Raw genomic sequence first — 12,639 nt, forward strand, 5'->3', positions numbered from 1 at the left:
TCTTTCACTGATTTCCCACCAACAAATAGTGTGTTCAATGGGTTGGAAAATGGAGACCTTGGTTTTCCAGCGGCTGGATTCTGCCTCTTACGTACCACCGGTCACCCTGTTTGATTGACAGTTGGACACAAAAAGAAAACACCACAATGAAGAGCATTTAGCTCCAAAATTGGAAACTAAATTAGGATTTGATGATTTGCTTTCTCGCCAAATGATGTTGTGTCAAAATTTGGGTTTAATCTGCATTTCCAGAATAATAGGTCAAGAAAATTCACTTTCAAAATAAAGCTAATTAGCACCGTTTGGTTTCCTGGAAAATGTCACCACTTAGTTTTTGCTGTTTAGAAGACAAAAATGCGACGGAGGTTAATCTCCGAAGCCCCGGGGCTCAGCCTGGATAGTTTATTCACGTCGTTTCTCATTGGAAATAGACTAAACAAACTGGAGCGGGCCAAAGCAGGCTGGAAAAGACACACACATGCAAACACAAGCGCACACGCGCACACACACACACACACACACACACACACACACACACACACACACACACACACACACACACACACACACACACACACACACACACACACACACACACACACACACACACACACACACACACACACACACAATGTCCACCCAGTTAATATGCATATGTACACACAGCGTCCATCTTTTGTGTGTTCAGAAGGACACTGGCCCCCGCAATCCGGTTTTAGTCGAGTTAAACTGCCGCCATGAACCGATGATACCCTCCGAGTGAGACTCTCTGTTACTATGAATAAACCTACCTCAAACATTCATACAATCATTTCCCTTCGAGCTGCTCCCCTTTTCGTACTGATTATGCACACATCTGAGATTCCTCCCAACGCAGGGGAGCCGGCAGATTTTGTTTGTCTAAAAAAACAAAGTCAACCACCCAGTGACTGACAGGGGTAACTAATTTGCTGATTTAAAAAAAAACCAAAAAAAAACAAATCCTCAGTTCTGTTTTGTATTTGGTTTTCGGGGAGAAAATTTGAAGTAGAGAAACGATCGAATAGATTCTTTAATTTAGATTTCTTTTTTTTTTTCTTTTCTTTTTCTTTTACCAAATTTAAGATTTTATAGAATTTGTACACAGCGAGTAAAAGGACTAAAGACCAGGACACAGAAGAAGTTAGGAACTACATCATTCAGGTTGAAAAACAGGTTTAAATAAGAAAAAAAAACCAAAAAACAGTCCCCAGTGCTTCCTAATGGGTAGTCTGTGTCACGGAGCAATACAAATGCAATTTTGTAAAGTGAAAGACTTTCTAAGAGTCTCTTAGTCTCCCTGTGAATATGCTGTTCAGTCAAGGTGACAGACTTGTCTGATGTCACCGATGCTTTTCACATCGCAACCTCGATAGTGTCGAGAGCTTTTCGCGCAAGAAAACAAAGACAAGAAAAGGGACACTCGGGAGTTTTCGGAGGGCAGGAAAGAACTGATTTGAGTTTTCTTTTAAGTGTCTAGGCTGCATGAACGCAGCAAACAAGATGCAAACATTAAAAAAAAAAGAAAAAGAAAAAGAATTTGGGGTCTGACAGCTGTGACGGAAATACTGCTTTTAAATTTCTCTGAATTTACTCCCACACAAACCATTTGAGGATGAAAAATGTGGATATGTGTAAAATAAAAATACATTATTATTTTTTTTTTAAAAGAGCTTTGGGGGCCATTTTTATATTTAACGGGCCCAATGAACAGCGCACTCCCTCTTTTTCAATGTTTTTTTTTTTTTTTGGTGTGTAATTGAACGCCAAAAGCAACAGAATTGGCCCCATTTGCCGGGAAGTAAAACTACACAAACAATGCAGCCGTTTTTCCTTTTTTTCTTTTACAGAGTAGGTGGGTTTTTTTTTGGGGGGGGGGGGTATGTCACACTGCTGCCTTGGTTGGGTGGCTCAGACACTCAAAATGTAATATGATGCAATATTGGCGATAGCCCCGAGATCTCAGCGGTGTTCGGCAGTAATAGTACGGCTTTGATTGATGGAGAGCTCAAGGCAAAATGTCGGGCGCCTCCGAGGTCTTCATCGAGACAAGAGAACTTTGTTACTTTCTGAAATGAAGCTCATCTTCGAGTGTTGACGTGACATTTCAATCTATCTCTCCGTCTGCCCGTGTATTTTTTTTTTGTTCCCCCCCCTTCCCACCACTCCCCCCCCCCCAACTCCGAAAAAGTTTCATCTTTGCACTCGAGTCCCAACGGTTTTAACTGTATTCACTCCTTTGTATCTGCTTTGCATTTAATTACAAACCCGCGATGTGCGCGCCCACACCGACCCAACACACACACACACACACACACACACACACACACACACACACACACACACACACACACACACACACACACACACGCTAATATCACTCTTATTGTCAGATTTCTCCAGGGATCACGGCTATCTGTGCGAGCCTGGGTTTGCCTCGTCTGTCTGCCGCTCTCTTGTCTCTTTGTGTGTGTGTGTGTGTGTGTGTGTGTGTGTGTGTGTGTGTGTGTGTGTGTGTGTGTGTGTGTGTGTGTGTGTGTGTGTGTGTGTGTGTGTTTGAACAGACCTCTGCGTTTGCTTGTGCAGGCACTCCGAAGCATCTGTGTTTACTGTCTCAACAGAGAGCAAGAGATAGAAAGAGCGAGATTGACAAACCGCGGTCACTCACCGACATGTCGGGCTTTGCAGTGAAAACAAACGCTCTTTTTTTTTTTTCCGCCAGTCTTCCCACACTCCCTCTCGTCTACGGTTAGAGCCACGTTTTCAAATAGTAGTTTATATTTTTCAAGACGAGACAAAAAAAAAAAAAAAAAAAAAAAAAAAAAAAGGCATATTCTTCTCTGGTAACGCGCTCCACCGCCAGAAGGTGGCGGTGACGCGCCCGAAAGCTAAACTGCGCAAAAAAAAAAAAAAAAACGTCAAAACGTTCCGCGTGAAGCCCCTCAAAATAAAATAAACCAGGTTAAGTGCAGCTTCTGCACGGGTAAAGCCAGCACATAAAACAAGTCTACCGCAACTGTGCGCGGTGATTTGAGAGGAAGGCGTTAAGCAGACAGTCCACCGGTCCACGGATCATCGATCGATAGTTAGCCCCGTCGACGCAGGGGGCGAGTTTGAAGAGAGACAATTTGAAAATTCGCCCTTCATCTCGGAGATGAAGCTAAAGCCCTGCTCCTCCTCAGGTTTGTCCAAAGCGAGGGGTTTTTGATATGGACTTGTTGAACCCGAGTTTACAGTGCGAACGGGTGCCTCTCTCTCTTTCTCTACTCTCTGTGTTTCCGACGGGAATACTCTTCGATATTCCCGGCGAATACTGAACAGCCTTTTCGCTTGAAATGCCCGTCCACACTCTTTTCCTCTCGCCGAAATCTCTTTGTCTTTTTCTTTCCTTCTGACACATTCTCCGTTAGCCAGCGACTGAATAAATACGGCCTGAAACTCCCAATATTGAAAAGTAGTCTGACTATTTTTATTGTTCAGATGACATAACGACCTGGATTCGAGTCGCACAAAAAAAACAGATAAAAAGAAATCCCCAAAAGACCAGGCAGCACAATTTGACTTGAACACCAGCGGACTCCTGATTTCAGCCCGATGACTTTAAAGACTCGATCTCCGACCTAAGCCCAAAAAGTGGAGAAGCCTTTTCGGAGACCGGCAGTAGACTCAAAGAAAGAGCAGCTCTTGGATGGTTGGTCACCGCCTTTAAACAATGTAAGATTTGTCTGAGGAGAAAAAAAAAAAAAGGAGAAAATGTGGAGTCCACAGCTATGAATCTTAAAGTCTGGGATTTAGTGTGTACTTGTCTTGTCTTAGGCCTTTGGCTGTCTGAACAGGGCCTTTGATTGTCTGACTTTGAAATCTGACAGCGTTGACTTTGGACTTAGCTCTGTCCACCAGGAATACGGTTATAATTTGATAAGTACGACATGCGTCTTGACTTTAGGACTTAACTGTCTTCATGTTAAATTTGTTGAATTGTTGGGTTTCTCTCCGTAATGTTGTAAAGTTCTGCCGTAAAGGACTTCGATGTGTTAAATGCCGTGAAATAACCCGCGTTGTGATTTGGCGCCATATAACGGAAATTGAATTGGAAAAATCTAATTCAGCCGTTTGGAATTGAGACTCTAATTGTGAATTTACTTGTCCTCACTTGACTGTCATGAGATTAAACATACTTGTCTTGACCCGGGACTTCACTTATCTGGCTTATATTCGACTATTGTCTATCTGGACTTCAAAAGTCTAAACCCGAAACTTGACTTGACTCGGATGATTTGGGATTTTGTTGTGTGTTTAGTTCGGCTTGCCTCACTTTGTCTCACTTGAATGAGAAACATGATTTGGGATTTGATGGACCTGTCTTGTGGCTTGATTTGGGACTTTGGGGTTTTGCCATCTGGACTGGTATTTTGAGCTGGAACTTAACCTGCCTTGACTGGCTTACTTTTAAAAACATGGCTCTTTTGAATTTTTCCCTTCGACGTGTCTAGACATTGACTGTTTTAACTCGGATGATAACTTGGGGCCGGGCTGTAATGACTGTCGTTCTTGATTCAAGGCTCGACTTTCTTAATTGTGCTATTATTGTAAACAGACTGCAGAGAACACAAAGATGAACGCTTGTCCTATTCGTATGCTGTCACCGTTGTGCCTTTTTCCTCTCAATGTTAAGTGCGTGCATGAACGTCTAAGCCGAGAGCATCATTACAGAAAATAAGCGGAATTTTTCTCGCGTCTAGACAGCAGCTCTCTTTTTAAGTATTATCCTGGTGCAGGTTGTTTCAATTTCTCAGGTTAGTCCTATCAATCTCCACCTTCTGCTTTGTCACAAACGTCTGTGTCTCCTTTCCTGAAGCTAATTTCTGGGTTTTTCTTCATGTTTCCCTCTTTTAGCACTTTTATATCCTGTTTATATCTCTCCTCTTATGCCTTTTAAGCCAGCTGTTTAGGTCTGATGTCGGTGAAACCAAAGTAAAACTAAATGTGAATACGGAAGCATGAAAACGTCAATACAGAAATACAGAAGGTGTTTCTTTCGTGAGAAACGGAGAGAAGACGAACGAAAGAACAAAAGAAAGAAGGGACAGAAGAAAAGGGTGAAAGAGAGAAAGGACGAACGAAAGAACGAAAGACATAGAGGACGCAAGACAGCCAAAGAAAGAAAGGACAGGAGACAGGGTAAAAGAAAGAAAGGTTGAAAGATGTGACAAAAGAAAGGACGCAAGTAAGAGCAAAAGAAAGACACAACAGAAGACGGGCTGAAAAACAGGACAAAAGGAATAAAAGAAAGAAAGAAAAAAGGAACGCAGGAAAGAAAGAAACCGTCTGACTTTAGTGTCCTTATTGTCCGATCGAGACTTTGGGACCGGGTGTTGGGTCGTTGTTGCCGTTGAGGCGAGGCAGCTGGGGAACGAGGTCAGAGGTCATGTGTACATGTGTGCTTCCGTGCCTGTGTGTGTGTGTTTATTCTTTAAAACCTCTCGACGAGGTCCGAGCTGGACTCGTCTTGAATACACAAAGTCTGTTATTATCCAAAGGGCCTCACTTAGGGGACTCAGAGTTGTCCGCTTTCCCACAACTCGAGCTTTTGACTCAAGCTGCTGTCACTTCTGCGATTCGACGAAGAAAAAAAAAAAAAGGGAACAACCGTTTGGTTCTCGGCGTCCTAATTAATGGGTTCATTTTTGAAAGTGTTGGGAGGAGCCTTTTCAACCAATCAGCATTGACCGCCGTATTACTGTATTGTTGTGCACGGAAACTCTACCACGGTTGGAAGCACTTCAACATCAGCGCGCTACCGGTCGCCGATTGGTCCGGCGTTCAGAGTGGCTGAGCGAACCTTCAGACTATAATCGCGTGCATAAGTTCTCTTCGAGTAAAATCGCAAAACCTAATGTACCGCACAAACAAATGAACAGCAGCTCGGAGTTCCTGTTGTCCTGGTTTAAAAAAAAAAAAAAAAAAAAAAGCCATGTAGCTTCTAGCTCAGGACCAAAAACCTGCATAGTTTGCAGTTCATTGCCTTGGATGATTTGGGTTTCCTCGTTTCCAGGAACTCAAAAAGACATCCCGAGTTTAACTTCAAAAATGGCGATTCATTTTCAGCTAACGCCGACACCTCCTTTCTTTTTTTTTTTTTTTCCAGATCATCGATGACGAGGACACACAGTTCATGACCAACTGTCCGCCCGCGGTGACGGAGAGCACGCCGCGCAGACGCACCAGGATACAGGTCTTGTGGACGGCGCCACCCAGTGGGACCGGCTGCGTTATACTCAAGTAAGTTTCACTTTAGGTCCAATTGTGCTTTAACCATTATAAAACTATGGCGGCATTTAATATGGTACCCACAGACTTAAAAGTTTAATTTCGGCTAGCTATGGTTTTAAAGATTGTCTTTGCTTCTTTTTTTTTTTTTACTGCAAAAAAACCAGAGTTTAAATCCGTCCCTTCTCACTGATAATGGTGTGTTCATACTACTTGGCCATCGTTTTGTTCACAGTGCTTTGACTAAAAACATAAAGGTCAAAATGACTTTAGTCCAGCAAGCTTTCAGCACATTAATTTTCATGCTTTGACAAAATGGATGGAAGTTGCCAAACATAAAGAAAATCAATGTAAAAAAACCAAACAAACATATGGTGTTTCTTTGGATAATGGAGAGTAGTCGTGGAAAAGTGGTTCATACAAAAAAAAAAAAAAAAAAATCGAAGATTTGATGAATATACTGTCGCACCCCGGCATTGGTCATTGTTTTGTTTTAGTGTTTTTTTTTTGTTTGTTTGTTTTTTACAGATAGTCATTATTGGTTATAGGAAGCACATTAGGTAAAATAATACCAGCTGTTTCTCGAGAAGGCACGGCACTCTGTGGTTTGTGTAAAGGAACCGGCTCCTCAACAGAGACAGATGATGATTACTGGGGTGCAATTTGTGGTTTGAAGCAGGTGTGACTCTAAACCTCTTGTGTTATTTCAAGACTGGTGTGTGTGTGTGTGTGTGTGTGTGTGTGTGTGTGTGTGTGTGTGTGTGTGTGTGTGTGTGTGTGTGTGTGTGTGTGTGTGTGTGTGTGTGTGTGTGTGTGTGTGTGACCTTAGTTTTATGTGGCTGGGTGAAACTCTGGAGAGAAATACTGTGAAACGTGAATTGCTGAAGTACATCTACCCGGCCTGGTATTGTATTGTTTCATCTGGGCACACATTAGAGGAACATTTACTGCTCAGTGTTGTGTCTCTATTAGTCATTTTAAAGGCTCCATAAAATGGCTGTAAGACTGCTTGTTTTATTCAGTAATTGGAGTGTTTCCTCAAATAAAATTAAAGAAGGAAAAAAAAAAAAAAGCAGGCGGGGGCGCGCTACCAGCGGTGAGAAAGTGCGTATGATGTGATTTACGTATTTCAAGGTAAAACCTGACGGCTAAATTGGCCAGGATAACATTAATGCGACTGCAGATATATTGGTGTTGGCATGCGCTGCATGTTTGCTAATAATAGATAAGTGACCGTTTATTTTAAGTGTAGCAGTAAAATGACTTCTTCAATGCAGATCATGAGCAGAATACTTTAATGATACATTTAAAGGGTTCTTATCAATCCTTCACATTTACATAAAAGTATCTGATATTTGAAAATATCTACAGCGTTGTTTTGCCCCCCGCCCGCACTGAAAAAAAAAATCAATAAAAAAAAATCATAGAACCGGAGTTACAACCAGTAACTACTATTCATTTACGCAGTTCCTGGAAACAGGTGAACGTTACTCAAGTTGATGACAACTACACTCGTTACATGATTATGCCAATAACACTGAACGTGTCATACTGTAAAATGGAACTAATTAAGTACGAGTGCCTAAATTACTTGAAAGTTGAAGTTAAACCGTGAGTGAACCTTTCCCGAGCACAGGAGCTAATCCACTTATTCTACTCCCATTTTTTTTTTTTTTTTCAAAAAGAAGAGGCAGAGGGTTATGGACTGGCCCAGTCAAACCCTGGATCTGAATCCGATTGAAATGTTGTGGAGGTATTTGAAATGTGGGAGTACATGTGAGAAAAATCCCTCAAACATCTCGAGGGAGTTTTGCATGGAAGACTGGTCAATAATTTCAGCAAGCTGGTGCACAACTCTGGAAGGAGTAACCACACCCTTGGCGTGAGAAGCTGGTATTGCCCCCTTTAGCAGAAATAACTTCTTGTTGTTGTTTTGCACAGAAGAATATTGCATATAATCGATATTTTTGGGGTTGGAAAAAGCCAATTTCCTTCGTGGTCTTGTTCCAGTACCCCCCCCCCCCCTCACCCGTTATCTGTAAAGCGGCTCTTCAAAGAGATTTTTGCTTGTACAAAAATGTCAAAACAGCCAATAGTTTCCACGGGATATATATATATTTTTTTCACACGAGTGTATACTCACATCAAAGGTTTTGTGGATTTCTGTTCTGTTGCGTGCATCATCACCTCGGCTGTGTTGCTGTTTAAGACAGTTGATTAAACACAGCCGACTCCAGTGAACTCGGTTTTTAGCCCCTGGACTACGACGCTCGTGTCATAACGAACACGTTCATTCTTAATGCTGTTCTTTAAAAAAAAAAAAAAAAAAGCCGCAGGCTGTTTTTGAAATGAATAAAAAAACAAAAAAACTGTGAGGTAAAAAGTCATAAAGAGCTTGAAGACAGAAAAACTGAAGTGAAAGAAAGACCAATAATGACCAATAACTACAATTTATCCTTCTACAAAATGTAAAATTGGCTGATAAGAAATAGCGCTCGCCATTAATACCGGTGAAGTGTAAAAATGTCATTCGGGCAACGTGTGAGCAGAAAAAAAAAAAAATGATACGTGGACCGGCTTCGGCGAGTTATGGCAATATGTAGCTGCAAGCCACTTTTTGACAAATCGAGAATACAAATGATAAACAGCAGATAACTCGCTTCTGAAAATGTTTCTCTCGGTCTGCCTCCCTCCCTCCCTCTTTTTTTTTTTTTTCTTCTCTCTCTCATCTCCGTCTCCTCATCCGACTCCCCGAAGGGAATAACCTCTCTGACACGCATCTCTTTCTCGGCTGAGCGAGATGCTATAACTTGCCCTCACCTCTGCAGTATACTCACAGCTGTTGCTTTTAATTTATCTGCCGGTGCCGTGTGACAGATGGCACGTAGCCATCGTCAGTGTTTTCCTAGTTCGATAAATCCAGCCCTGTTCGCCGGGAACATCTGCTATGCAAATTCACCTCGCATTACTGTCACTTTTGTCTGTCGACGGCGAGATAGAGAGTCGAGCATTACCTCATCTCGCCTTTGTCTTCTTACTTAACTCCTCTGCTCGCTGCTGTTGCAACTTTGCTTGTCACTTCGTCTTTGTAGGGACGTCTGTCTGTTTTTTTTCTCCCCCCCGCCCGTCCTGTGTATACTGGCACCGTGTTAAGAGGCAAATTCACCTCACTCAGAGAGGAGATACTTCGCAGTAGGAAAACGTCACTTCGGTTGACAACATGAGCTCTCGTGAATGTTGCTATACGCTGGTTAGTGTTGACAAAAAAAAAAAAAAAGAAGAAGAAGAAAGAAAACATGACTTTCAACTCGGAATCTTTACCACAGAAAACTGAACGTTTTCACACCGAGCGGTGACCGAGCGGTTTTCGGATTTTGTCCGTCACCGTCTTGCTGGTTTGGAGTCGGAGGCCAACCCCTTGTGGCCCTCAGGGGTATTGTAGTTTAAGGCACTTCCACATTGGGCTCATTTTTCAGACCCAGAAGCTACGTCCACTTTTATATCATGTCAGTATTATTATTATTATTATTATGTCAGTGTTTCACCTTCATTATTCCAACAGGGGAAAGCTCTTCTTCACCTCTCTTTACGTTGCAATCTGTTTCACTCTCCGCCAGCACGAGACAGTATGTTGTCAGTCGAGGACATCGAACACGTCTTTCAGCTCATTCGGACAGGTTTCAAATTCACGTCTGTGTGCTAAAATATGCTGTAATGCTACAGCCAGCAGCTGGTTAGTTCTACCCTGCTGGCAGGCTAATAAACTTTACAGTTACAGCTCACCTAAAGTGAGGTTTAAAATTGAAAGACCAGTGTGACTGAAGAAAATGGGCGTCAGATGTATGTAGTGATTAAACGCTTCCATGAGGATTTATATAAGCTCCAACAAGGTCACCGCACTAGTTCTATTGGTAATAACAACTTCATGAATTCCTTAGATCTGCCAATGTGGTGACATCACAAAAGAAGAGGCCACATGAGGTGAAAGAATAAGCAGTCAGACTATGTAGCGTGTTCACCTCTCTGTGAAAGACTGCATGGGTAAATAGTGCAACAATTAAGAATAATGTTCCAAAATATGAAATTCAAAAGGATTTTAGGGATTTCATCATCTACGGTACACATTATCATTAAAAGATTCAGAGAATCTGAAGAAATGTCTGTATGCAAGGCTGAAAATCAATACTGGATGGCCGAGATCTTTGGGCCCATCAGGCGGTTAAAAACAGACACAAATCTGTGGAAATCACTGCATGGGCTCAGGAACACGAGCTTTGAACATATATGCAAAAGGAAGACAAAAAAAAAAAAAAGGCATTTACACGACAACATCCATCACAATTTAGGGAGGGGATGATAACTGACATTATGGGCGGGCTAACTGTGGGCTTTACCTCCATTCAAATTGGTTTGATTAATCAAATTGAACCTCAGGTTTTTTTTGGCCAAAACTACAACAATAAAAAGTCTCACATTGTTTAAAATTAACTGGTTGATAATTAACTAATCATTTGAATGCCAGGATGGTCTGTTTTCAGCACTATCAGATGGGAATATTTGATGTTTTTTTCCTCACCAATATGATAATAATAGAGCTAATTTGCCCTGTTGACTGAAGAAAATAAGCAATTAAGATCAAATAAATAATCAAGGCTGGCCATTTTCCTATCTTACAAATTAATAACATGCAGATTAATTTCTAATTCGAATATTTGTTATATATTTTTGGATATTTGTTCACATCCAGCCTTGTGAAATCTTTTTTTTTTTTCTCCCTAAATTTCACTCAGTAAAGCGATATGCGAGCTGAGCACCTGAAAGAAGTCAGCTGTTCAACACGTTCATCAGTTTCTTGGCAAGCAGAACATGTCAGCAGCTTTCAAATAGCTCGCTTCATCACGAGCTACCCCCCCCCTCCCCCCCCCGCTCGGCTCTGCCTGTTACTGGCACTGGAACTAACAACAACTTTGAGATACAGCGTGCAACTTTTCTTCTCCGGGCAGGAAGTGTACTGTCAGGCCTGCCTTCCTCCTCCTCCTCCTCCACTGGTCAGGTTCTTGTCATTCATCTGGCCTGAGCTGTCTGCCCAGAAACAACGAGTAGCCCGAGGCTGAGGCAAACCACAGCTGTGAAACCTCCACAGGCGCTGGTGTTGAACACAGTGAACCGCAGATTTAGCTTCACCACATGTATTTTTTTTTATGCCGTTCTCCTAAGTTTTTTGGGACTTAAAGAAGTTTTCTGTTCGAGAAACGCACATAATCCCAAACTGATCATGTATACGACGCCCTTATTCTCATACGCTGTAAAACACAACAATTACAACCTGTCTCTGGGATCAGAAATGAAGGAAAACCATAGAAAATACCGTTGATTAAAAGGGCCGAAAAATACTGATACAACACGAGGCTGCATCGAAATAGTAATTTAGGAATATTTGACATGTTTACGAATCTATAAAGTGAACAAAATGCTTTACATATCACGATCTGCACACAATGTTCGCTTCTAGAGTCTCATCTATCTCGATAGCCAGCGGTCAGTTGGTGATTGCGCGACACAAACTTTTATATTTCTCAATCCAAACGCTATAACTTATATAATATAATGTACAAGGTTTGTTTACATACACACTAGTTATGGAACAAGGTCAAATATATTAATGTTCTTTAACATCAGGAAATGAGTTACAATGGATGTAATTCAGCACCAAGAATCCATTGTTATTTGGCCTAAAAATTGAGCAGTGAGAATTAGTAAGAGAAGTGTTAATGTCAAACATCGATAAAATCCGGGTATTTTACAAACTGCAAACCCAAACTAATTTACTACTAATGTAGCAGAACCATGGTTTGGGTATATAGCTATTAAAAAGACGGGAAATGAGAGGGAAAAGAGTATGGGTATGGCCTGCAGTGAAGGTTTGACTAAATATTTGGGATGGGCATTTCTAGCAAAAGTACTATACGAAATTCACTTGAAACTATTAGATTTTTAAACAAATATTTGCATTACCGCCACCTTCTGATGGGAGTTATGCATTATGACCAGGCGCCGGTAAAAACTGGGGAAATAAGGAAGAACGATAGTCGCATATACTAATACACTTTTTAGATTATAACGACTATTCAAATGTTTGAAAATGGTGTCCCATCCCCAATAAATCGATTTTTTTTTTTTTACAGAGAAAGATCAAAACATATTTAATCCCTTTATGATGTTATGACGGCTAAGGTGTGTGCAAATAATTGCCTAGTGACACATTAAACAGATGCAGTAACGTTTAGCATTCACGCAATATTTCAGGGCCCTTAATGAACACAAGTAATATTCACTTTCCTTTTTGGGTCC

The 12,639-nt window shown here is 41.4% G+C and overlaps 1 protein-coding gene across 1 annotated transcript in view; it reads left to right on the forward strand.

The window, feature by feature from the left end:
• Positions 1-12,639, forward strand: part of spon1b (spondin 1b) — a 72,632-nt gene that overhangs the window by 6,341 nt on the left and 53,652 nt on the right. Inside the window, exon 3 of the mRNA XM_069715192.1 lies at positions 6,167-6,300. Within this exon, the coding sequence (XP_069571293.1) occupies positions 6,167-6,300 (134 nt within the window). The remainder of the gene's footprint in view (positions 1-6,166; positions 6,301-12,639) is intronic.

The sequence above is a fragment of the Brachyistius frenatus genome, unplaced genomic scaffold (genome assembly GCF_029030835.1).
Source record: "Brachyistius frenatus isolate BFR_SWC_R1_liver_20210118 unplaced genomic scaffold, ASM2903083v1 Contig_139, whole genome shotgun sequence".
Classification (NCBI taxonomy): Eukaryota; Metazoa; Chordata; class Actinopteri; family Embiotocidae; genus Brachyistius; species Brachyistius frenatus.